Source organism: Suricata suricatta, chromosome 4 (assembly GCF_006229205.1).
Source record: "Suricata suricatta isolate VVHF042 chromosome 4, meerkat_22Aug2017_6uvM2_HiC, whole genome shotgun sequence".
NCBI classification, from domain to species: domain Eukaryota; kingdom Metazoa; phylum Chordata; class Mammalia; order Carnivora; family Herpestidae; genus Suricata; species Suricata suricatta.
Window position 1 is genome coordinate 122,052,782 of NC_043703.1, and position 26,557 is coordinate 122,079,338.

General features: G+C 37.7%; 1 protein-coding gene across 3 annotated transcripts in view; it reads left to right on the forward strand.

Moving 5' to 3' along the window:
- The window catches only part of CTNNA2 (catenin alpha 2), a 1,129,701-nt gene that overhangs the window by 865,840 nt on the left and 237,304 nt on the right, over positions 1 to 26,557 (forward strand). For all 3 annotated transcript variants that reach the window (XM_029937693.1, XM_029937690.1, XM_029937691.1), the window contains exon 9: positions 21,732 to 21,884. In XM_029937693.1, coding sequence (XP_029793553.1) covers positions 21,732 to 21,884 — 153 coding nt within the window. The remainder of the gene's footprint in view (positions 1 to 21,731; positions 21,885 to 26,557) is intronic.

The following is a 26,557-nucleotide window of genomic DNA, read 5'->3' on the forward strand; positions in this document are numbered from 1 at the left end:
GTAAATATCATAAAAATTAGTCTTGAGATTATCAATAATCATCATAATAGGCTTCCTATTTAATACAATCACCACTTTTTTTCCTTCCTTTAACCATCCATATGTGTCTAGCCATATGCAAGACACTGAATCATAAATGAGATTCTGATAATTATTTTTCTAATTAATTATAAGGAAGGGGGGAAAAAGCAAAAGACTTTCACTTTTGCTGGGGGATATCTGATTAAATGCAGATCAGGAAACTAGCAGACCTGTCTGGTATGTTCAGTGGGAAACAACTGAATGGATTAAGTCCTGGTGTTCCAGGATTAAAGGAGAACCATTTGTTCTGAGGACTTCTGTGATAGAAGAGATTTTCCATCTGACCCAACATAGGTGTTAAAAGTTTGGGTTAATAACCACTCTTAGCACCTCCTTTCCTATTCCATGGTTCCCTAGTTTGTCATTTACTGTATCAATCCTGTTAGCTGTTAAGGGTGGTACTTCTATAGTTTATTTGATTCTTTCAATTTCAGCAAGGATTAGTCTACCTTAAATAGCTGCTCTCTAAGTTGCAACAGGTATAAAGGCGGTGACTACAAAAGTTGTAGAGCACCTTTGGTCCTGGGCAAGGTGGGAGGTCTGGTGGTTGAGCTGGGAGAGGGAGGGCACAGAGCTGCAGGGGCAGGAAGAAGTCAGCACTAATGAAGCATGCCTGACTGAGCAAATTTCCCTCAGCCCCTCCTTTGAAATCCTCAGGCTTAGATCAATGTGGCCCTGAGGCTGTATCCATAGATGCCATAATAACTAGTTGAAAACGGATCACTTGTGACTGATCAGCTAGTCTTTATGTCTGTATATCACCATAGCAACCTACTTGCCTGGTGCTCTTTGGGTGCATTCTCTCTGTGTTTAGCCAGTCTGTGGAAGTACCCTCAGTTTTTTTGTTTGTTTGTTTTTCTGTTTCCAAATTAGGGAGAATTATCAGGATTTGGAATTTTGCCCAGGTTACAGCACCTCTGTCAAGCAGGTCAGGCCACCCAACCAAATATCCTCCTAATTCACAAAATATGGGGGGAAATCCAATGACTTCTGCACTTACATCTAAACTTTGCTTTTAATTCCTTGTCTCAGAGCTTCTGCTAGAAAAAGAATTAGAGACCATTGGCATAACCTATGTTTTCTAGCAGAGTATGAGGCAAAGGGAGAAGAAAAGTCAACTCAATAAAATAATACAAGTCACACTGGCCACATGGGGGCTCTCTGAGGGCTTCTCTAGCCTCCTCAGTTTCTTAAGCAGGTGGGTCCAGCAGATGCTCAGCCATAAGGTAAGCAGTGGGTGAATGGAGCCAGAGGTAGCAAGGGAACTGCAGTAGCGATGCAACAGAGTGACGCAGTCAAAGTGGGATGTGGTAAGACTAAAATCCATTGATGAAACTGTCTAGAACAGGTCTCGGCAAACTATTACCTGTGGCCCAAATCTGTCTCTCTGCCTGTTTATGTAAATAAAGTTGTATTTTTAGCTCTTGTGTTCCAAAGGCAGAGTTGAGTAGTGCCAAAGAAGAGATCAACTGCCTGCAAAGACTAAAATATATACTACCTGTCCCTTCACAGGAAAAGCAGGCCAAACTTTGCTCTAGAAGTAGTCTGCCTGAGTTAAAACATATATGGTGTAAGAGCATAGATTTCCCTAAAAAATCAAGGAGACTGAGTTAAATCTAATGCAGTCTCCCGCCTTTCCCTGAAACATCTTTAGCACCGGTGTCATTTTATAGGATTTCCACACACTTGGAAATGTGGAGGAATCATTGGGCCTCTGTCTGAAATGAAGTCCCTCTAGGGAAAAATTCAGCAGCTGTCGGAAATGCAATGCTGTGCAATAGTTAAAGACAAGAAGCAAAGAAGTACAGCATATGGTGGCAGAACTCTGGAGAGCGAAGTTAGCTCAGAGGCACACAGTTATCTATAATTGGAATAGAGCAGAGGAACATGGTGAGTGGTTTTCCGTTTTAGAAAATGTCATGGGCTCTTTAATGACCACAAATGGTCAGAAGCTTCAGAGGTTCATTTATAAGTAACATCTGAACTAACAAGTAAGGGCCCCTCATTCCTCTTCCTTTACCCAACAGCATCTTATTTCCCTTGTTTCCCATCCTCAAGTGAACTGAAGTGGTACTCATGTGATTCCTGGAGTGGAAATGGTAAGTTTTTGCCGGGGTCCTTCCAGGAGCTCTTGTATTTAAAATGGGGGACCTTCTGAGACCCACAGGACTTCTGCTGTAAGGTGGAATGGCAGGAAGTTTGGAAGTGCGGTGCCAAATGATTCTACCTGGTACAGATCATACTACACTGTGGCAGATACATAGGATTGACGCCACCAGAGGGAAATATGTTTTCTCTGTATCTTCCTTGAATCTCCTTACCCACATGCCGTTTATAGGCTTCTGCTATTAACCTGCCATCAAATCCACCCATTCAGTGATTGTTTTTCCAAATTGCCTATGCAGTTGTGGGGGATCGACTCTCTTTAGTAGCATTTTATATGCCTCCTAAGGATCTCTGATGGACAAACTTATCTGATGCAACTTTTGACTTTCTCACAGTGGATTCAAACAGCTTACACCCATTTGATGCCAGCTAATCAATGACAGATATTTAATGCTTAGAATGAAATGTCCAGGTATCCAAATTTCTGTTTCCTTTTGTGGTAAGCAGTGCAGTAAGCTGTGCTGGATATAATGCTGGAAGGTGAGCGGTTGACTAGATATGGGAGTGAAGGATAGAAAACAAGATGAACTTTGTCCAGTTGGGATTTGTGAATTTGAATAGCCAGATTTATAAACACATGGACCTTATGTAAAAAAGTGCTAATCTTGGAATCAAAAGACCTGACTCTGGCATTTGCTGGGTACAACCAGTGGACTGTTCCCTTTCCTTATCTCTACAACAAATAAAATGATATTCTCCCTACAAACCATATCTCTCACCCCCACAATGACTTTGTAAAGAGGATTAAATGAAATAATATCTAAGAAATTTCTCTTCAAACTATAAAAACAAACATGCACAAGATTATTAATAAAGCAGTCATAAACTGAGTAGACTTTCCAAATATGCAGGAAAATCATTCTGCTTTTCTGCTTTCCAGTGTTGATTAAGGGATCCGAGCAAGATAGTTATACAAGAAATGTCTTTTCCACCTTCACCAATGCTACCTAAAATTCCACCTTTTTAAAAAATGCCAAATATTCTGAGCTAGCAAAGTGGGTGTTTGAAAGTATGTCTGTCCTAATAGAGGGGAGGAGAAATCCTGAAAGAACCATTAAGTGAGAAAACATCTTAAGTAATATGATGTGAAGGAAATGTAACAAATTTGGGCTCTTAAAAAGTGTTTCATAGGCCAGGCTCCAACATATTTAATAGGAGGAACTCACACTTATTACCTCTAAGCAGCATCATTTATGAAGCCAGTCAGGTATGTATATGGTCAAGTTGGTCATTATAGCATTATTAGTAAAGGGGAATCGACACAGTAGAGAAGGTTTCAGCAGTGAGAGTAGATCACTTTTCTTGCTTTGTCTGGGACCCAGGCCAAACTTAGTGCTTGGTAAACCAGAAGTCCTCAAATGCTAGTAGAATGAAAAAGTGAGTTAACACCAATTACGAAGTAGAGAGAGTAGAATAAAGTAAGAAAGAGATAAAGCATATTTTTCTTCTCTGTGAACTTATTACTCTTATAACAGAATTTCTGCTGTCTTGAGCTAATTATATTACTATCTACCCATCATATTTTTGTGCATTTACTCTGATTTTTCCCCTTTGGCATAATATTTAAATATCTTTAATAATAGTATAGTATTTGTGTAGATTTTCCTTTATGGATCCATTTCCCCCCCTTTGAGATCAGAAATTTTCTCATCCCTTTTGAGATTTGAAATACATAATTGAAGACAATAATTAAGGGATTTTATTAATTTATCAAAAATAAACATCTAGAGCCAAGAATATGCAATGAGAAAGGATAGTTTCTTCAATAAGGGATTGTTTCCAGTGTTAGAAAACCTGTACAGCCACATGCAGAAGAATGAAACTAGACTTCTAACTTACACCATATACAAAAACCAACTCAAAATTAAGTAAAGACTTGAACGTGAGACCTGAAATCATTTAACTCCTAGAAGAAAAAAAAGGGGGAGGTAAGCTATTTGATATTAGTTTTGGCAATATTTCCTTAAATAAAACACCAAAAGCAAAGGCAGAAGAAGCAAAAAGTAAAAACAAAACAAAACAAAACAAAACAGTGGGGCTATATCAAACTGAAAAGCTCTACACAGCAAAGGAAACCAACAAAATGAAAAGGCAACCTACTGACTGGGAGAAAATATTTGCAAAACATATATCCAATAATGAGTTAATAGCCCAAATATAGAAAGAACACATACAACTAAATAATACAAACACAAATTGTGTTTTAAATGTGCAGAGGACCTGAATAGTCATTTTTCCAAAGAAAACATGCAAATACCCAATAAGTATATTAAAAAGTGCTCAGCATCACTACTCATCAGTGAAATGCCAATAAAAAACAAGATATCACCTCACACCTGTTAGAATGACTATCACTAATAAGATACGAGATAACAAATGTTGGTGAGATTATGGGGAAAAGGGAACCCTTGTACACTGTGGGAATGTAATATTGGTGCGCCCATTTGGAAAACAGTATGGAGCTTCCTCAAAAAATTAAAGACAGATCACCACAAAATCCAGTAACTTTACTTCTGACATAAAAATGACCCTTGAACAACATGAATTTGTACTACGCAGGTCCACTATATGTGAATTTTTTGTTTTGATAATACAGTACAGTATGATACTATAAATGTTTTCTCATCCTTATGATTTTCTTAATAACATTTTCTTTATTCTAGCTTACTTCATTGGAAGAATACAGAATATAATGCATGTAACATACAAATATGTATTAACCAACTATTTATATTTTCAATAAGCTCTCTGGTCAATAGTAGGCTATTAGTAGTTAATTTTTAAGGGAGTCAAAAGCTATATGTGGATTTTTAAAGTTTTTCTTTTAAGAGCAGTTAGTTAACATACAGTGTTATATTAGTTTCAGGTGTACAATATAGTAATTTAACACTTCCATACATTATCCAGTGCTCATCACAAGAAGTATCCTCCTTAATCCCATCATCTATTTAACCCACCCCTCTACCCACCTCCCCTATGGTAACCATTAGTTTGTTCTCTATAGTTAAGAGTCTGTTTTTTGATTTGCCTCTTTCTCTTTTTTCCCCCATTTGCTCATTTGTTCTATTATATTCACATATGGGTGAAATCATATGGTATTTATCTTTGACTGACTTAGTTCACTTAACATTATATTCTCTAGCTTCATCCATGTTGTTCCAAATGGCAAGATTTCATTCTTTTTTATGGTTGAGTAATATTTCACTGAAAAGTTGTATGTGGGTTTTTGACTGCATAGAGTGTTGGTGCCTTTAACCGCACCTCCCACTTCACCTCGCATTGTTCAAGGGTCAGCTGTATCTCCAAAGCAAATGAAAACAGGACATGGAAGAGATAACTGCATTCCCCTTGTTCATTACATCATTATTCATAGTAGCCAAGATGTGGAAACAACCTGAGTGTTGAGTAGATGAACTGGGAAAATTATAGAAACAATGAAATATTATTCAGACAAAGGGAAAAAAGGGAATCCTGCCTTTTGTAACATGCATGGTCTTGAGACCATTATGCTAAGTGAAATACATTGAGCAGAGAAAGACAGATACTTCATGTTATCAATTACATGTGGAATCTTAAAGAAAAAAAGTGTAACTCAAAAGCAAAGTTGAAAAGTGGTTGCCAGGGGGTTGGGAGTAGGAGAGGTAGGGAAGGATTAGTCAAAGTGTATAAACTTTCACTATAACATGAATAAGGTCTGAGGAGCTAATGTAAACCATCGCTCTATTTGATAACACTATATTGTAAGATTGAAGTTTGCTAAGAGAGTAGATTTAAATTGTCTCACATACACACAAAAGAGAGTATATGCAGTAATTTGTATATTAATAAATTAGATGGGAGAGGATCCTTTCACAATGTATATGCATACCAAATTATCATAATGTATACCTTATTTTTTAAATATTTATTTGTTTATATTTTTTAATGTTTCTTTTTTAGAGAGAGACAGAGCATGAGCAGGGAAGGTGCAGAGAGAGGGAGACACAGAATCCGAAGCAGATTCTGGCTCTGAGCTGTCAGCACAGAGCTAGACATGAGGCCCAAACTCACAAACTGTGAGATTATGACCTGAGCTGAAGTTGGACACTTTACACACACCTGAGCCACTCAGGTGCCCCTAAATGTTTATGTATTTTAAAGAGGGAGAGAGAGACAGAAAGAGAGAGGGGGAAGGGAAAAGAGAGGGGAATGGCGGATCTGAAGTGGGCTCTGTGCTGACAGCAGAGAGCCTGATGTGGGACTGGAACTCGCAAACTATGAGATCATGACCTGACCCAAAGTCAGATGCTTAACTGACTGAGCCACCTAGTCACCCCAATTTTATTACTTTTTAAAAAGTTTACTTATTTATTTTGAGAGCAAGAGAGAAAGCCCAAGCATGCATGTACATGTACACACAAGTGGGGGAGGGGCCAAGATGCAGAGCCTGAAGTAGAGCTCCATCCCCCAAATAGTGAGATCATGACCTGAGCCACAATCAAGAGTCCCTCACTGAACCAAATGACTCACCCAGGCACCCCATGATGAACATTTTAAATATCTTACAATTTTATTTGTTAGTTATACTTCAATAAAGCAAAAAAAAATTAACATCCATCCATTAAAAAGAATCAGAGATAGCCTCTCATTGGAAATTAAATTGAACATGTAGTCTTCAAAGTCTCATCTAAGTTTAAGTTTCTATGATTCTCGTTAGCTGGGGAGAGCCATTTTTTTCTTGTTCTGTCTTTTTCAGGTAACTGTTTCATATTCATCAAATAATTGTGGGTTTTTAGACTTTGTGCAGAACACTTTGCAGTATCTCTTTGAAGGTGCCTCAATATACATCATATACCCCTCATGTCCCTCCCATAGGCGGATGATTTCTGGTCATCTGAGACAGTCAACATTTCTTTTTCAGTTTGTGAGTTGCACTATGTCTATCCTCTCATCTCTTTGCCCTCCCATGAAATAAGGAAGTAGATTGTTAGATTGGGGACTATCCATCACCTGTATTCCTTTTGGTTTGCTGAGGAAAATGCAGTTATTCACATTGATGAATAGCCTTAATTGGGTAAAATAGACTGGTAGTGCTGAGCTAATACCTTTAAATGTCTTGTCTTATGCAATTAATATTCCCTTGTCACACATACATTTAAACAGTTGGAAGAAAGCCTTGTGTTCTTGACTCCTGTCAAACTTAACAAATGATTTTGTCAAGTCATTCCTTTCTGCCTTGGTTGATTGATAGCTAAATTTTGGTCTTCTAGCTTATGTAAAAAGTGTTAACTATGCCTTTCAGCTTGTAGCAAGGGCGTTTAGACAATTCTAATAGTCAATTTACAGAGGAATTACATTGCCTGTTTACTGGAGGGGTCAAAAAATGTGCCCCTGTTCATCAGGGACACAAATCACAGGGCCCATGAGCTAATGAAGGCAGTATTTATGAGTCCTTGCATTTGCCGGATGATACCAAGTTCAAGGTGCCCCTGGTCCTGGCTGCAGAGGCCTCCGACTCACAGTTTTGGGTGTGCCTGTGCTTATGAACTATGTAATAGGTAGATATATTTAGTATGAATAGGGCTTGATTCTAAAAGTCCTAAGAATGAGAATAAAAACTGGAATGCTAGATTTTGACAGTACAAAATTTTATCTAAAGATTTCAGAGATCTCCTCTAATAAGGCAAATCCCTGCTAACCTCTGCTGCCACCTGGCTTATAGATGTCCATAACATATTGTGATTACCATCTCAAAGCATGCGAAGTGGATCCCAGTCATTTCTGGAAGAAGTCTCACTCCCCTTCTCTTGAGTCTGTGTTGAGAATCTCACAGTGTACCATTTTAAAACACTTTGACCAAGTTTTGTTAAGATAGTTAGATAAGACCAAGTATAGCCCATCAATATGTTTTTGTAATAGATATATCTTGAACCATGAGTACTCCATTTTTTTTTTTTTACAGACTCTTAAAGCCCCAGGAAGTCACAGAGTCTCATATCCACAGGTCCTTTTCAGCTCCTAGAGTGGGGATTTATTAGGACTCAGCATCGCATCTGCCTCTGGAGGGGCCACTGGTTCCCTCTTGTGGTGTCCGTTCTTCCATTCTCTCCACTGTGGTTTTCTTCTTTGTGCTCTTATGTCTTTGAAAAGGCTTCCAGAATTCTTTATGCACTTCACTAATTAATCAGTAAGCTGGATTACTTTTGTACACTATCATCATATATACGGTTGCTTTTTGTTAATAATGGATGCAAAGCTGGAACAATGTAGATGTATGAGGAGTTGTGTGTATTAATTTAGAGCATGGGCTCTGAGTCCATCCTCTGCCACCTATTTATTAGTCATGTGAGTGTGGGCAACTGACTGGATTCTATTGCCTCAATTTCCTCACCTATAAAATAGAGAAAATAGTAGCCAACTTTTTTTTCAGAGAAATAAACAGGTTATTCTAAGCATTCAGAAGAGTGTCAAGCACAAAGTAAGAATTAAAGTTTATTAATGCAAAATATTAATTTTCCCCAGTCCTTTATTGCTCTCCCCCTCACCATCTTTCCTCCATGCCCCACTGCTGAGTCTACCTCAGTCTCTGCCGCACACACTCCATTCTGCCATCATCTCTTTTACCTCCTTATTTCTCATTTTGCTAATATTTGTATCAGCATTAAGACAAGCTGTGTATCTGCTGCACTGAGGCCCCCTGGGGATCCACAATAAACCTAGCACTTCTTAGATCCTAGAGCAACATGCCACCGCTTCTTCCCCTGAAAGCGATTGCCCTTGCTTCTTGTGGAGGGAGAAGGGGACTTTGACACAGTCCTGTGTGTCCTTGGTAGAAAATGGAACCAACAGAAGGAGTCAGGCATTTGCTACTATTCTTCAGGATGAGGCCTGACCAACCTTTTCTTATCTAAGTCTCTATGACTTTTCTCTTAAGTACAGCTTTTGAACTAAGGGATTTGGTAAATCTATACAAATAAGAAATTACAGTTGTGATATTTTTTAAACATGGGCCATGGCTGTATAATGAAACAAGCAGAGCAGACTACTGTTAATCCAGTGATTTTGGTAAAATAACTGAATTAGAATGATCTGATTGATCAGAAATTTATTTTTATGATGTCCCCCCCTAAAAGATGATTAAACGGCCACAAAACTTATTCTAATAAAATATGTATATTATCTTATCAGTTATCTATTGTCACAATAGTGCAATATAACATCTCAGTGACACTCAATAATAGTATGTGTTTCTTACTAGTTTGGGCTGGTCATCTTGGTTGGGCCCTCTCATGTGTCTGGCCTCACTTGCTCTTGACTGACCTAAGATGGCCTTCACGGAGATGACTGAGGTGACTCAGGTCTATTCAACACTTTAGTTTTCCTTATTGGGACACAAGCGGTCTACCTCAGGCATGTTTTTCTCAAGGAAATGACAGATAACAAGACCAAGCAAGCCTGGTGGTGAATGGGCCTTTCAGGCTCCTGTATACATCGTTATGGCCAACATCTGTTGGTGCTAAGCTTGTCACGTGGCCCAGCCCAGAGCCAGAGAGGGCAGTGACTAGAGTTATGTGGCAATGGGCATGCATATGAGGAGAGGTGAATAATTGGGCTCATTAATACAACAAATCCACTGTAATTCTTTAAGTTAGCCTCAGTACTTCTTAGTTCATCAGGATACGTTCCAACTTTTATCCCGGTTGCATTAGCACTCCTAGAGGAAAAATCTAGAGGGCAAGAATTGTTTATCTGGCTAAACAAAACCATTATGTGTTTGCTTTTGGGGCCATGTACACAGGTATTGCTAATGATGACAGCTAGGCTTTGATTCCAGTGTAGCCTGAATCTGGGGTGAGGATGGGGGTGGGGAGGGACATGGGGAAAAGAATAAAGCCTGATAACTCTTCTTTATATATTTTTTCTTTTTAGAAATAATTGATTCCATTAAGTAAAGAAGCTCGTATCCCAATTAAAATGATTTAGCTTCGTAGAAGATAGCACCATCAGGATAATGAATTGAATTACCAAAGAATTTTGTATTTCTCTTGTAAAGGAAACAAAATGAGGCAAAAACAGTGATTATTCTCTAAGTGTTCTTCCACAGCATCATAGATATGCCTCTGCTCTCCCCATCTGCCCTCACTCCCAGCTCAAACAATGAACAGTGCCATCATTACCAGTGGACTGTGTACATTGATGGCACCTTAGCTTATTAAAGTGGCTTTCTGTGGATTACTGTGCTGACTGATTACCTTAATTGACCTTCAGCCTGGCTAAAATTTGCCTGACTTAATGAGGCTCAATTTTTCTCAAGCCCCCTAGGCTGGATGGCTCCTGGCCCAGACACTTTGTTGCTTTGATTTTTCACTTTTAATAACAATTAGACCCCAAAGCTTAAGGAAATATGGTAAAAATATGTCAGTGGTCATGAAGAGCCCTGAATAAGCCACATCCATGGAAAGACTTAAAGTTTCAAAGTTTTGAGCCCATTTAAAATCACCCTGCACCACAAATCTGACCTTGGTTTCTATGGTTTACAAAATTCTAGTGAAGAAGCTAATATCATTAACAAGATTTTTCTAAACATCTGTCTAAATGACAAGACAGATGTTAAGCAGTCAAACATTTGTTAAATGTCATCAGCCTAGCCTAGATACCTGGGTGTTAACTTTTATTTCTAAAAGTCAGGATGACAGTGGATTGCTTAAACATACACAGACAATTCTTCCTAAAGACTGGAATGCAAAAATATGTAAATTGTGAGAAAATTTCAGCAAAGAAAGCTTTCACACTGCAGGAAAAATAGGATTGATTAGTATTAGCTACCAGAGCTGAGAAGGATTATGAAAACAGTATTTGAGTTCAGCAAAAACGAATACTGTAATTGATTAATCATGTCTGGCGTAGGCATAGAAAGGAAATGTAGCATACTTTCCATTCCTATCCTAGTTCATAGTTCCTGATCTTGTTCCTTGTAAATAACCCTTCACCTTTAATTATTTTCTATGAGTGTTTCTATTTTTTACACCTTCTTCTCATGCTTAAGAAACTGAATTATTATTCTACCAGGTCTATTCTTTATTGGCCTTATTTTTGTTTTTGAGTCAGCCTCTGAATTCCTGTGCTTGAGGAACTCCCCATTATATGAATTTTGGGATGAGAAGCCAATGGACAGTATCCTTGTTGTCACACTTTTCCCCAATACCTTCTTTCTTCACCGTTGCAACTAGATGTTGGCACATGACCGAGATTTGAGTCTGTATTTCACCCAGATAAAAATCAGGTGCATCAGACTAAGACTTTGAATCAAAAGCTAATGACACAAAGGCACAAGGTATACTAACATGTCTGAGTTCTGTCCTTTCTTTAAATTAGCAGAATAGGCTTTCCACTTGAATCTGCCATAATTAGTTTCTAATGTTTGCAACTAAGAGCTACACTCTTGCAATAGGTCTTCTAGGGCAGTGCTCCTTGAACTTTATTGTACTTAGGAATCATGAGGCATCTTATTAAAATGCAGATTCTGATTGAAATGCAGGTCTGGGATGGAGCCTCAGGTTTGCATTTCTCCCAGGAATTGGCACTTATGCTGGCCTCTGGGCCACCCTTTAAGTAGGAACGATCTGAGAAAGGAAAGGCAGCCTTAAAGAAGGCAGAGTTGGCAGAAAAAAAGAAAAGAAAGAGCAAAAAAAGGAAATGTGTTTCAATGTGTTCTAGTTAAGTTACGGCAGACCAACCAGTAAACTTCAAAATGAGGGGAGGAGTCAACATGACTGAAGTAGGGGGATCCGAAGTTTCCTTATCCCTCAAACACAGCAGTATTTAAGTCGGAAGACTTGTACGTCCAGGAATCAGGGTTACAGAGTGACAGAAACATTTCCTGGGGCTCATAGAGACAGCTTGTTGGGATAGTTTGGTGGTATGCTTGCAAATTGGGGGAGGTAAAACAGGCAACATAGACACAGACTGAAGGGGGAAACCCCTTCCATGGAAAGACAAAAGGAAGAGAAAGAGGCTGTGGACGTGTGGGATGGTATTTGAACAAGAGAAAAACCCCTCTGGGCCACAGATCCTAAATGGAAAAGAGTGGAGATAGTCAGTCTCTAACTTGCAAACAGCCTTAGGAGTGACAATCCAGGATGGTATGACTCTCTCTGGATTGGGGTTGGCTGCTGGTGCATTCCCCTGGGAGAGAAGGGAGCTAGCTCTGGGCAAGCTCAGAGACACACTGGGAGAAAGCAGTCCCCTTCCTCTAGTGCTGTGGTAAGAAGGTATATTGCCACTCCAAGGACAAAAAACCCTGTAGGTGCCAGCCAGAGGCCTTTTGTTGGCTGGACAGACTGGTACTACCCCAGAACAGAGGTGCAGTAGAGTGGGGATCCTTTGACACCAGGGTCTGAATCCCAGCTGAGTGCCTGGGAAGCATGGGAGACTGTGGAGCAAGACAAAGCAGCCTGATCATGCCTGCACAGCACTGTGAGGATGGCCTGAACAGTGTGGTTTGGGGCACCTGGTCTGGGGAGGAGAGATTGAGGTGTCACCATTTTTCTCACCATCACCAACATGGTGGGGCTTCAGGGAACAGGAAAGCAGGGTCCCCCAGGGGAGGCAGGACTTGCCTCCACCAAATCACTCCCCTATATGCCTGTAACTGCATTATCTGCCAGAGCAAGACTGACACTGACTGAACCAGCTGGCCCCTCCTCCGGACCAGCACAGCCACCTGTTTCAAGGCACCATCAGATATCAGTCCAGTGGTTTTTTCATTTTCTGATTTGATTCTTGGTCAATTCTTATTTCCTATACCATAAATAAAAATAAACTTACAATGGATGAAAGACTTAAATGTGAGACAGGAAACCATACAAACCCTAGAGGAGGAAAAATAGGCAACAACTTTTTGGACCTCAGCCATAGCAACTTCTTAACATATCTCTGAAGATAAGGGAAATAAAACCAAAAATTAACTTTTGGGACCTCATCTATATCTACCTATATATCTGTCTATATCTATATCTATATCAAACACATAACAAGCTCTTAATACATTTAAAAGAAAACTAGCCAAAATGATGAAATGGAAGAATTCTCCTCAAAAGAAATTCCAGGAATAAATGACAACCAAAGAATGGCTCAAAACAGATATAAACAATATACCAGAATAAGAATTTAGAGTAATAGTCATAAAACTAATAGCTGGGCTTCAAAGAAGCATAGAAGACAGCAGAGAAACTATTGCTGCTGAGATCAAGGACCTAAGATATAGTCACGATGAATTAAGAAATGCTGTAAATGAGATGCAAAATAAACTAGATGCAGTGACAGCAAGGAAGAAAGTATAGGAGAGAATAGGTGAATTAGAAGATAAAATTATGAAAAATGATGAATCTGAGAAAAAGAAAGATTAGACCATTAGACCACTAGACCATGAGCGGAGAATTAGAGACCTAAGTGATTCAATGAAATAACTTAATATCTGTATCATAGGAGTTCCAGAAGAAGAAGGGAGGGAAAGGGGCAGAAGAAGGTTTATTTGAACAAATTATAGCTGAGAACTTCCCTGATCTGGGGAAGGAATCAGACATGCAAGTCCAGGAGGTACCAAGAACTCCCTTCAGATTCAACAAGAACAGGCCATCACTATGGTGTATCATAGTGAAACTGGCAAAATACAAAGATAAAGAGAGAATTCTGAAAGCAGCTAGAGACAAATGGGCCTTAACCTAGGCTAGACACATAAGGGTAGTAGCAGACCTGTCCACTAAAACTTGGCAGTCCAGAAGGGAGTGGCAGGAAATATTCAATGTGCTGAGTAAGAAAAATATGCAGCCTAGAATCCTTTATCCAGCAAGTCTATCATTCAGAATAGAAGGAGAGATAAAGTCTTTCCCAGACAAACAGAAACTGAAGGACCTAGTGACCACTAAACCAGCCTTACAGGAGATTCTAAGAGGAAACTCTGAATGGAATGCTGCAAAGACTACAAAGGACCAGACACATAGCCACAAGCATGAAACCTATAAATTACACAATGACACTAAATCCATATCTTTCAGTAATCACTATGAATGTAAATGGACTAAATGCCCCAGTCAAAAGACATAAGGTATCAGCATGGATAAAAAAATAAAAAAACTAAGATTCATCTATATGCTTTACACAAGAAACTCATTTTAGACCTGAGGACACCCGCAGATCAAAAGTGAGGGAATGGAGAACCAAATATCATGCTACTAGAAGTTAAAAGAAGGCTGCAGTAACCATACTTATATCAGAAAAATTAGATTTTAAACTAAAGACTGTAACATGAGATGAAGAAGGGCATTATATCTTAATTAAGAGGACTATCCATCAAGAAGAACTAATAATTGTAAATTGTGAGTTTTTGCCCCCAACTTGATAACACCCAAAATATCAATCAATTAATCACAAATATAAGCAATCTTATTGCTAATGTGGTAATTATAGATGTCTTTAATACTCTGCTTATAGCATTAGACAGATCATCTAAGCAGAAAATCAATAAAGAAACAATGGCCTTGAATAATACAGTGGACCAGATGGACTTGACAGATATATCCAGAACTTTTCGTCCAAAAGCAGGAGGATACACATTTTTTCTCAAGTTCACATGGGAAATTCTCTAAAATAGATCACATAGTGGGTCACAAAATAGCCCTCAATAAATATAAAAGGATTGATATCATACCAGGTATATTTTCAGATCACCTGAAATCAATCACAAGAAAAAAATCTGGAAAGCCTCCAAATTCATGGAGGTTAAAGAACATCCTACTAAAGAATGAATGGGTCAACAAAGCAATTAAGGAAGAAATTTAAAATTATAGGGAAGCAAATGTAAATGAAAATATCACCGTCCAAACCCTTTGGGATGCAATAAAGGCAGTCCTAAGAGAAAAATGCATTGCAATTCAGGCCTATCTCAACAAAAAATCTCCAATACAGAACCTAACCTCACACTTAGAAGCATAACATCAAAGAAAATCCAAAGCCAGAAGAAGAAGAGAAATGATAAAGAGTAGGGCATAAATAAACAATATAGAATTCCTCACCTTCCCCCAAATACAGTAGAACAGATAAATGATTCTAAGAGCTGTTTTTTTTTTTGAAAGAGTAAACAAAACTGATGAACTCCTAGCCAGACTTCTCAAAAAGAAAGGAGAGAGAATCCTAACAGATAAAATTATGAATGAAAGAGAGAGACCACAATCAATACTACAGAAAAATAATTATTAGAGAATACTATGAAAAATTACATGCCAAGAAACAGGACAATCTGGAAGAAATGGACAAATTCCTAGACACCCACACACTACCAAAACTCAAACAGGAAGAAATAGAAAATTTGAACAGACCCATATCCAGTGAAGAAATTTGATCAGTTATCAAAAATCTTCCAACAAATAAGAGTTCTGGGACAGATGGCTCCACAGGGGAATTGTACTAGACAACTAAAGCAGAGTTAGTATCTATTCTTCCCAAGCTGTTCCAAAAAACAGAAATGGAAGGGAAGTTCCCATACTCAATCTGTGAAGTCAGCATTACCTTGATTCCCAAAACAAAAACCCCACTAAAAAGGAGAATTACAGGCCAATATCCCTGATGAACATGGAGCAAAAATTCTCAACAAAATACTAGCAAATCAAATTCAACAGTATATTAAAGAATTATTCACCAGGATCGAGTGGGCTTTATTCCTGGGCTGCAGGGCTGGTTCAATATTTGCGTATCAATCAACATGATACACCACATTAATGAAGGATAAGAACCATATGATCCTCTCAGTAATGCAGAAAAAGCATTTGACAAAATACAGCATTGTTTCTTAATAAAAACCCTCATGAAAGTCAGGATAGAAGGAACATACCTTAACATCATGAAAGCCATATACGAAAGACCCACAGCTAATATCATCCTTAATGGGGAAAAACTGAGAGCTTTCCCCCTGAGATCAGAAACATGACAGGGATGTCCACTTTCACTTTTGTTGTTTAACATAGAGTTGGAAACCCTAGTCCCGGCAGTCAGACAATAAAATGAAATAAAAATCATCCAAATTGGCAAAGAAGAAGAATTTGCAGATGACATGATACTCTACACGGAAAACCTGAAAGACTTGCCCACAAAACTGCTATAACTGATACATAAATTCAGCAAAATTGTAGGATATAAAATCAATGTACAGAAATTGGTTCCCTTTCTGTACACCAATGATGAAGCAACAAAAAGAGAAATCAAGGAATGTATCCCATTTACAATTGCATCAAGAACCATAAAATACCTAGGAATAAGCCTAACCAAAGAGGTAAAAAGTCTATACACTGAAAACTATACAAATCTTATGAAAGAAACTGAAGACACAAAGAAATGGAAAACCATTCTATGCTCATGGATTGGAAGAACAAATACTGTTAAAATGTCAATATTACCCAAAGCAATCTACACATTCAATGCAATCCCAATCAAAATTGCACCAGCATTCTTCTCAAATCTAGAACAAACAATCTCAAAATTTGTATGGAACCACAAAAGACCCTGAATAGCCAAAGTAATGTTGAAAAAGAAAATCAAAGCTGGAGGCTTCACAATCTTGGACTTTAACCTGTACTACAAAGCTGTCATCATCAAGACAGCATGGTACTGGCACAAAAACAGACACATAGACCAATGGAATAGAGAACCCAGAATTGGACACATAATTGTGTGGCCAACTAATCTTCGACAAAGCAGGAACGAGTATCCAATGGTAAAAAAGACAGTCTCTTCAGCAAATGGTGCTGGAAGAATTGGACATCAACACACAGAATGAAACTGGACTGCTTTCTTTTACTGTAATTAAAAAATAAACTTAAAAATATGCAAAGGCTCCAACACAATAGAACTGCACTTTTAATCACATAACAAAACTGGGCCAGTGACAGGACACTGGAAAGCTCTCTTCCATGCATTCAGGAGGTCAAATTGATTGTTGAGGGGGGAAGCCATGTCCATCATCTTTAATTATGGCTGCCCAGGTTGCCTTGGGTGTCACATCTGAATTACACCCAGATAGAAATGGAGAACATGATAGAGTGTAACATGAGAAATGTCTTTCTTTTTTTTTAAGTTTTTATTATTAAATAAAACACAAACATATAAATCCACACACTACTAACATATAGTTTATTCAGTTACTATTATGCAACCCCCCTTATAACCACTATGCAGGTCAAAAAGTAAATTCTGCCAGCCTCTTTAAAACTCCTTTTTAGGGGTGCCTGGGTGGCTCAATCGGTTGAGCGTCCAGCTTCGGCTCAGGTCATGATCTCACAGTTCGTGGGTTCGAGCCCCGCATCGGGCTCTGTGCTGACAGCTAGCTCAAAGCCTGGAGCCTGCTTCGGATTCTGTGTCTCCCTCTCTCTCTGACCCTCCCCTGCTCACACTGTATCTTTCTCTCAAACAAACAAACAAACAAACAAACAAAACTCCTTTTTATGCTTCCTGTCTCCCTCCAAAAGTAACCATTATCTTGACTTTTAGAGTATTCACTTCCTTCTGTTTCTTTGTGTTTTAATCACCCTAAAGTGCATCATCAGATGATGTAGTTTAGTTTTGCCCACATTTTGGGATGTGTCTCTTTAGTCTCTTAATCTATTGCATCCCTTTGAATCACTTTTCTTTTGGTTATAAGCCATCTGTTGAAGAACCCAATGGCCTGCACTGTAAGTTGTCCACAGTTTGCATTTTGCTGAGTAGACGCATGTGGTGCAGTTCCATATGTCATTCTGTATTTTCTGCAAATCACTGGGGGATCCAGAGCCTCTACCCACTTAAGATGTGATCTTTTTGGCAACACTGTAGCTGGGAATGGGCCATTTTATCCAAAGGTACATAGTGTCTGGTTGTCTTCTTTGTGTGTATATGTTTTTGACCACTGATATTCATTGCCTACATTTTTTAATGCATTAAAGGTTGCAGAATGGTGGTATCCAATCATTTTGTTTTCATTTAACTGGAGTAAGTTTCTAAACAGTTTCTTCATGAAGAATTTTAGTTCATACAGGAAAGGCAAGATATAGTTTTTATTCTTTCAAGAGAAATGAATTTGTTCCTTGTCCGCCTCTAAAGGTGACAAGCTAATTGTTTTTCTTTTTGTCATTATAAACTCATGTATTTACATATATTTGATGAATTTCAATCCACTGGAATTTTAATCTTCTGTGAGGTTCACATTGTCTAATCTTTGGCCAAGTGAGGGGCTCCTGAGTTATTTTTACATGACCCTAGTTGTCTTTGATAGCTTTTTGCATAATAAGACATTTCAGGACTTTGGGTATATTTCAGCATCAAAGTTCTAGCCATTTCTCCATTGCTATTGGGCTGGCCATTGTTTTTATATCTTTTCATTGGACAGAACTGGGAAGAGGTGTGTGTGTTTGTGTGTGTGTGTGTGTGTGTGTGTGTGTATGTGTGTGTGTGTGTTTTAAAATCTTGTGTTCATATTGATCTTCTTCAGATCTAGGATTGTAGGGTTTTCCCCAAACCTCTTCTATATTTCATCTTCTTTCTTCAACACCAGTACTCATTAACAAGGGCATAGGAGGTAGGAAATAACTTCTCATGAGTAATCATTTGTTTTATTCTATCTTTAAAGACAGTAGTGTTAGAACACTAATAGTCATACTAACACCATAATTAAAATGACATAAAACAGGAAAAATATTTTTGTATATATTATTCCCTTTTTCTTCTTATTTACTGAGTTGTACTGTGTCTTAATTGCCAGAGCATGTACCTGCTTCATTCATTTAAACATTGTATACTCTTAGTTCTATAAACAAGTATATCTCTAATGCTCACTGTCAGTTTCATGTTTATGTTTTTTGAGTTATTTTGGTTGTTAAGATCCTTCTCTATCAGATTCCCTGAGAGAGTCTCATAAGAACAATATTTTCTGGGGTTTTGCACTGTGCCTTTTTTTGTCTGTGCCTTCTACTCTTCAAAGTCAGTTTTGCTGGCTGTAAAATTCTTCCCTCACATTTTCTTTCCTTGAATATCTTAAATTATAGTACCTCATTTTCTTCTGGCATAAAGCTTTGCTACTGAAAAGTCTAATGACCATCTAATTTTCTTTCTTGTATAAGTCATGCATTCTATTTATCTAAATATACAAGGATTTCTTCCTTGGTTTTTCTTTAGAATCCAGTTATTTTGCTTGACAATCTACATTAATCTCCCTAAATACATGATATATCCTTTCAGAATGTAATTTATATGTACATGAAAGTGTTCTTGAATTATAATTTGTAGTATTCTGTTTTCTTATTTTGATTTTCTTCTTCAGGGACCTCTGGTAGCCAAATATTGATTTTTATGGTCTATCTTCAATATATGTCACCTCTCCTCAAATCTTTTAAAATATTTTTCTAAACATTTCCTTTGGATTTTAATTTTTTCCCCTTCTTTTCTTTTTCCATTTCTCTTAAGGCATTTGCTATTGTATTTATTCATTCTTGCTTAGTCTTTTTTTAAAAATGATTTTTCTTTTATTTATAATTCTTTCTTAAGTTTCATGACCTCATTCTATAATTTTTTCTTTTTGTACTTTATGTCTTATTTAATATCTTTGATCATTTTTTAGCGTATTTGAATTTATTTGAGATAGTAGTTTACAGTTTTAATCTGTTTTACAGGTGTATGTATCTGGCGTGGTTTCAGTGTGTGTAAGGAATATTACATTCCTTATTATCATTTTTCCTATAATAACTTTATGTGAGTTTTGACCTTGATAACTTTTAGTTGCTCACTTTTATGTGAACTCACTTTCCTTGAAGGTTGAGAAAGAGGCTGATGTACTTAGCTATTCTAGCTTCACAGAATTCTCACTCCGGGTATTTTTGTGTGACGTTAAACAATATGGTGGCTTGATGGGTAACATAACCTGGCTTCCGGCTCACATCGCCTACTTTATCTGAGCCTTTTTCTTTGACCTCGGTTGTCCCCGTCAAGTTCAATATGATTATACTTCCAAAAGTTTCTCCTTCATGTGCAACTCTGTTCTGGAAGAGACGCATGGCAGATCAATATTAAGTGCTCACTGTACTTCAGACCTTCTGAACATGGGCAGCTTCCACTTGCTACCTTATAATTACAGGCACATTATTTCACATTTCTTGGTCCCATTTTATTCATCTGAAAAACTGGTATAAGAACCATTTCTATCTCATGGTGTTGTTTTGGGGATTAAATGATATGATATGTAAAGATCTTACTTGAGTATCTGGCACATCATATGTATCCAGAATATATGAACTCACCAAAAACCAACATTATTCCTGAGTTGTAATTTAATACATGCTGCCAAATAAGTAACTAATTAATATTAACTTTGCATAGGCTTTATATATTTCATATGGTGAAGTATCAAGCCCAATTCAGAGGTAAACCAAACTAAGTTATATATGCACGCATACCTGCCTTACTATAATAATTCATGCCAAAAGAACTGAAATTTGTAATTTTTTCAAAGCTCTCCTTCTTCTGACCAATAATAAATATGCACGTATCACCCTACCAAAAGATTTGCCTGCATACTCCTCAATAGGTATATTTGTTTGGAAAACATACACATTGTTTACCATCTTCTCTTGCATTTATTTGGGTTTTTTCTCCCTGTATACATCTGAAAATCATGAACAAAGCAGCACTGAGGTAACTATTCAGGTACAGTGTTTTTCTTTATTTTTTTCGTGCAGCTGCCTTGCTTCCCATTTTAACAATGTGGAAATGATGTGTAATTATGCATTGTTACATATTTGGGTATGTTTCTTTTTACTGACCTTAAAGAATAATTTTAAGTACTTCTTTCTGGAGCACAGCAAGTATATCCTCATAGCACTTGGGCAGAAACATTTTTGAGATTATGAGCGATTTCATGTTTCCACCCCGTCAAAGTCAAGTAATGGAGCGAGAAAGGACAGGCTACTGCAAAATGGTCAGATTTTAGGGGTGGCTTTAAGACCCAGCTCTTATCTAAACTCTCCCCATTTGCTTGTTGATGCCTAAATTCCCCTCTTTTCTAATGAGTCTTGGACTGAGTTCTGAGTCCTTTAACTGTATCATGATTCAAAACTTGCTGAAGGAAGACATTTGGGCCATTGAAGGAGGAAAATAGCCTTTTTTTTTTTTTTTTTTTTTTTTTAGGAAAGGGCGATAATGTTGTAAGCTAAAGGCCATATTTGTGAATTTCAAACTGACATATAATATAGTTAATTCAGAACGACCTATCAGTCCTCTCTGTTTTCTTTCGATATGATAAGCATTGGGAAAATTAAGAAGAGTTGAAACATTATTTCCATGGATAATGAGAACTGGGCAGAGTTTAGAAAGATTTTTTTATTCTCAGGCAGTAATTTAATCTGTACTGCTAAATGAGTAATAGACTCATAAATACACCATTCTTCTTTTCCTTAATTGTGTATGTTTTGTTTTTGTTTTTATTGCAGCTTCGGAAAGCAGTGATGGATCACATATCTGATTCTTTCTTGGAAACCAACGTCCCTTTGCTAGTTCTCATTGAGGCTGCAAAGAGTGGGAATGAAAAGGAAGTGAAGGAATATGCCCAAGTTTTCCGTGAGCATGCCAACAAGCTGGTGGAGGTAAGTCAGGGGAGGCCTGAGGAGTAGAACTTATTGATGGGCTTAATCTCCACACATGGCACTTAGAATTTAGTAGATAGCTCTTCTATGGTTTTCTGATTTTCTTGGAGACACAAAGTCCTGGATGATGCTTTTTATTTTTATTTTTTTAACTTCTGACACTTTCATCTGCTAACCAGAAGCAGGTTATCAGTATTCTTCCCTTTCTCTATACCACAATTCTAAACATGTTCTGGAACATGCCTGCTAATTTTCCTGAACAAAATAGAAGCTGAGATGGGAGAGGTAGAAAGGATGCTCCAAAGTGCTAAATGCCAGCTTTGATTTCAGTGACTAGAATTAAAATTGCCATATGGAGGTTTAAACACTTTCTTTTTTTCCCTCCTTATTCCTCTGTCTACTCTTTGCCCCTAAACCTAGATTAGCTGGCCACATTATGAGCTAGTGAAGAAAGCATCTCACTTTCCCCAAAGGGATATTGGTATTCTTGATGAAAGATCTTGGGACAGTTGGAGGAGTGTAAGTTCAAAGTCATAATTATATTCTGTGTGTTAGAGAAATCTGTGGAGGTTGTTTTGTAAATGCAGAATTGTGCTATGTAAGATTGAAAAAAATATTATTCAAGGCAAACAAAATAAGGGTGAGATGATAACCAGGCTGCTTGAGGTAGGAGATGAAAACCAACAGCTTGGCAAAGGTTGGATTGAGCGATGTGGACTGACGAGAAACTCAGAGATGTTAAATAGAAAGTGTGTGTGCTGGAAGAATAGAGTCTAGATTGGGTGAAGATCCTGGCAAAATTAGGGAATAGTTACCAGGACCGGGCTCTACGTGCTTGAAACCAATAACAACAAGACTCTGGTATATCCCCACTCTAATTCAGAATAAATAAAAGTACTCAAAATGACAGGCAACTTAAATGCAAGCTAAAAATAAAATATATTATTTCTTGTTGCCTGCAGTGGCACAATTAAATACTGAATAAGTTCATCAAAGGTGAACTCCTTTCCATTTTTCCTGGACTGAGTGATAGGGTTGTGCTCTGATGTAACTGTGGCCTAGCTTGCTCCGTGGCTACTCCAGCACTGCTCTTGCCTCTGGGGTTGAAGACACCAGGTCAGCGTGGTGTCTTCCATCAAGCTAGAGGGAGCCCCTGGTCCTTTAGGTCACAGGCTTAATCATTGTCACCCATGACGGCAGTCATCAAGTTGAGTGTGCAACACCTTGGGCCACAATAATGGAACCCTTGAACCCCTGAATTTTCTCCATAACCCCAGTGTCTTGAGGCAACACACCAGCCTGGAGTTAAAATTAGGACTTCTTATGACAACAAGGTAGTCTCTCTGGTTCTGTCTCCACCTACAAGGCAAGAACTCTATCACCCCTCACATCCCACCTACATGTTCCAGGAGTTCACTTGACCACTGATGAATCCAGAGTTGACCTTGGGAAGGTAAAAAAGGAACAGGGGTAGAGTGGGAAGGAGAGGAGGAAGAAACAAAATAACACTGAGTAAATGCTACAAAAATTTTAAATATTCATGTGTAATAAAATAATAGTATTAAAAGAGAGATCATCATATTTATATAAGTTCAGTGTTTACAAGATAGTTGCAGAACTTACAGATGTGTTGTAGATGTTGTGGACAGAAAGAAGGGGCATGAGTTTAAACATAACCTACTTCTAGTCCTGTCTGTGTTATTCTGTAATCTTCTGTGTAGCCTCACTGGAGATTACACGTGAGCTTCAAGCGTGATGCCCTGTGTAAGTGTGAGCCCAAGGAGCCTTCATGTCTACTCATTCTCCCTTCTCCTGTGATAGACCCTGGACCCAGTCACCATATCCCCTCATCCTATCTGTAGTGTTCACTGTACGGTTGTCCAGCCACTGTGATCGATCCCTGCCTGACCCTCAACTTGCATCAGAACTCCATGGTTCAGAAAATAATTGTTTCCCTCAGTTAGTCCTTTGCTGCCCCTGAGTGGTCACTGTGGAATGTTTTGGGGCCCAGACGATATGGGACTGGTCTCTGGAGAGGAACTGGAATTAAAAAAAAAAAAAACATTTCTGTAGCTTATGTCCTTCAAACAAGTGCTATACTACTGTTGTATACATGTTAAAAAAAAAAAAAAAAAGGCTGGTGCCCTGGACTGAAAGTCACAAGTTTACTAATTTTAAAAGTTCTTCTTGTGCATCTCGGTGGCTCAGTCAGTTAAGCATCTGGCTTTAGCTCAGGTCATAATCTCATCTTTGTTTGTGGGTTTGAGCCCCATATCAGGCTCTATACTGAGAGACCATAGCCTGCTTAGATTCTCTGTCTCCCTCTCTCTCTGCCCCTTCCCCACTCATGTTTTTTTTTTCTTTCTCTCTAAAATAAATAAATGAACATTAATAGAAAACAAAGTACTTGTATAGTTGGTTTGGTTTGGTTAATATATTGATTTTATACCTATTCACCTTTATAATTCACCTACTAATTCTAGAAGTTTGTTTCTTTTTGGATTTTCTTTATATGCAGTCATGTTATCTGTAAATTATGACAGTTGTATTTCTTCTTTTCCAATCCTTGTTTTTTCCTCTTATTATTGCCCTAGCGAGGACCATCAGTACAGTATTGTGGCAATTGATAATTTTTGTTTCTTCTTGATCTCCATGAAAAAATTTTAATGTTTTAACACTAATTATATTGTTTGTCTAGACTTCTTGTAGATAATTTTATTAGATTAATTTAGTTCTCTCGTAATCCACATTCACTAAGAGTATAGAATTGTATCAAGGAAGTTTTCTGCACATTTTGAGACACTTAATGATTTTGTCTCCTTTAGTTTCCTTCACAAGTGTTGGTACCTAAATTATGCTTTCCCTTAAAAAAATGAGTAGAAAATGAGTGGAAATATGCCATTACTTAGTTTTTTAAATATTTGGAGCAATTCACTGATACAGCAACTTGAGCCTGCTATTTATTTGGGGAAGGATTTACAAATTGCAGATTAAATTATTTTTACTAAACATAAGACCATTAAATTTTTCTATTTCTTTTTGTGTTACCTTTTATAAATTACATTCTAGAAAATTTGTTTTAATTTAATTTTCTAATTATTTGGCATAAAATTATATATAATATTCTTCTTTTAAAAATAATCTTTGTAAGGATGCCTGGGTAGCTGAGTTGGTTAAGCATCTAACCTTGGCTCAGGTCTTGATCTCACAGTTCATGAGTTCGAGCCCCACGTCAGGCTCTGTGCTGATAGTTTAGGGCCTGGAGCCTGCTTCAAATTCTGTGTCTCCCTCTCTCTTTGCCCGTCCCCTACTCTCTCTCTTTATTTCTCTCAAAAATATATAAACATTAAAAATAAAAATCTGTATCTGCATTATTACTTATTTCTACCTTTGTAGTGCTAATTGGTACCTTATCTCTTTGCAACTAGTTCTGTAAGAGGTTTATAAATTTAGTATTATTTTCCATAGCATAGCTTTAAGGTTTGTAGATTTTCTTTGTTTTCTATTTTATTTATTTATCCTGTTATATTTTTTTCTGCTTTCTTCTGGTATTAATTTATGTTTTTCTAACTTTCTAAAATCAATAATCACATTACTGATTTTTAGCCTTTTTATTTTAGTAATACGTGTATTAGTAATATGTGACCTAATTTTCAGCTCACTCATCCTCTTTCCATTTGTGTCCACTATGCTTGAAACTCATCTATTAAGTTAAATTGTTTTAAAATTTCTTGTCAATTCTTGTTTTGTTTAATTGATTCTAAGTCTCTAGTAAAATTCATTACTAGATACCTTTTGAAGAAATATGTTAATCATAGTTATTTTTAAAGTCCAAGTCAAAAAACCCCAATATTTGGTTCAGTTTCATTTGTGTTTTGTAGTTACCCCACAAAAGGTGATTCTTCCCTACCCACACACCAAAAATGCCTTGTATTTTGAGATGGGAATGCAGCATACCAATGAGGGGATATGAACAGGTCCATTAGACATAAAAAGGGACTTTTGAGGAAGATCAGAGAAAACACCCAAGCTACTTCCTGAGTAGCTTCAGCAAAAAGAAGAAAAAGTGGCTTTGGTATCATCTTAGGGGGGTAGACTGGGGTCGAGACCTCCATGTGTGATCTGGGGTCTGAATGGCTTAAACTTTGAAAACAGGTGGCCTTTCACACCAGGTTGCCCCGTGGTGGGGCAAGATGGAAGGGGGAAGAGTGGGGCTTAAGAGCTGTCAGCAGTCAAACATTCAAAGAGGAGTAATGGACATTTAGGCTTTTTCCATGTTTTGGCTATTGTTGACATTGCTGCTATGAACATTGGGGTACATGTGCTCCTATGCATCAGCATTTCTCTATCTCTTGGGTAAATCCCCAGCAATGCTATTGCTGGTTCATAGGGGACTTACATTTATGCATGTGAGAGGGTTTTCTTTTCTTAATATTTTTACATTGTAGTACTTGTTTTCCTTGTTGGGGTGTTTGCTTATTTAATACATTCCATCAAGGACAGAAATTACATGCTGGTTCCCTGCCCCCCCCATAGGAAGTGTGTCTTGGGCTTTTCCCTTATTATTTTCTTTACTTTTTTTTTCTCTTCTTTTTTTTGGTGGTGGGGGTGGTTATGTTTAAATGAAGTTGCCTTTACAACACCAAAGACTTAATCATCCATTTCCTACATAA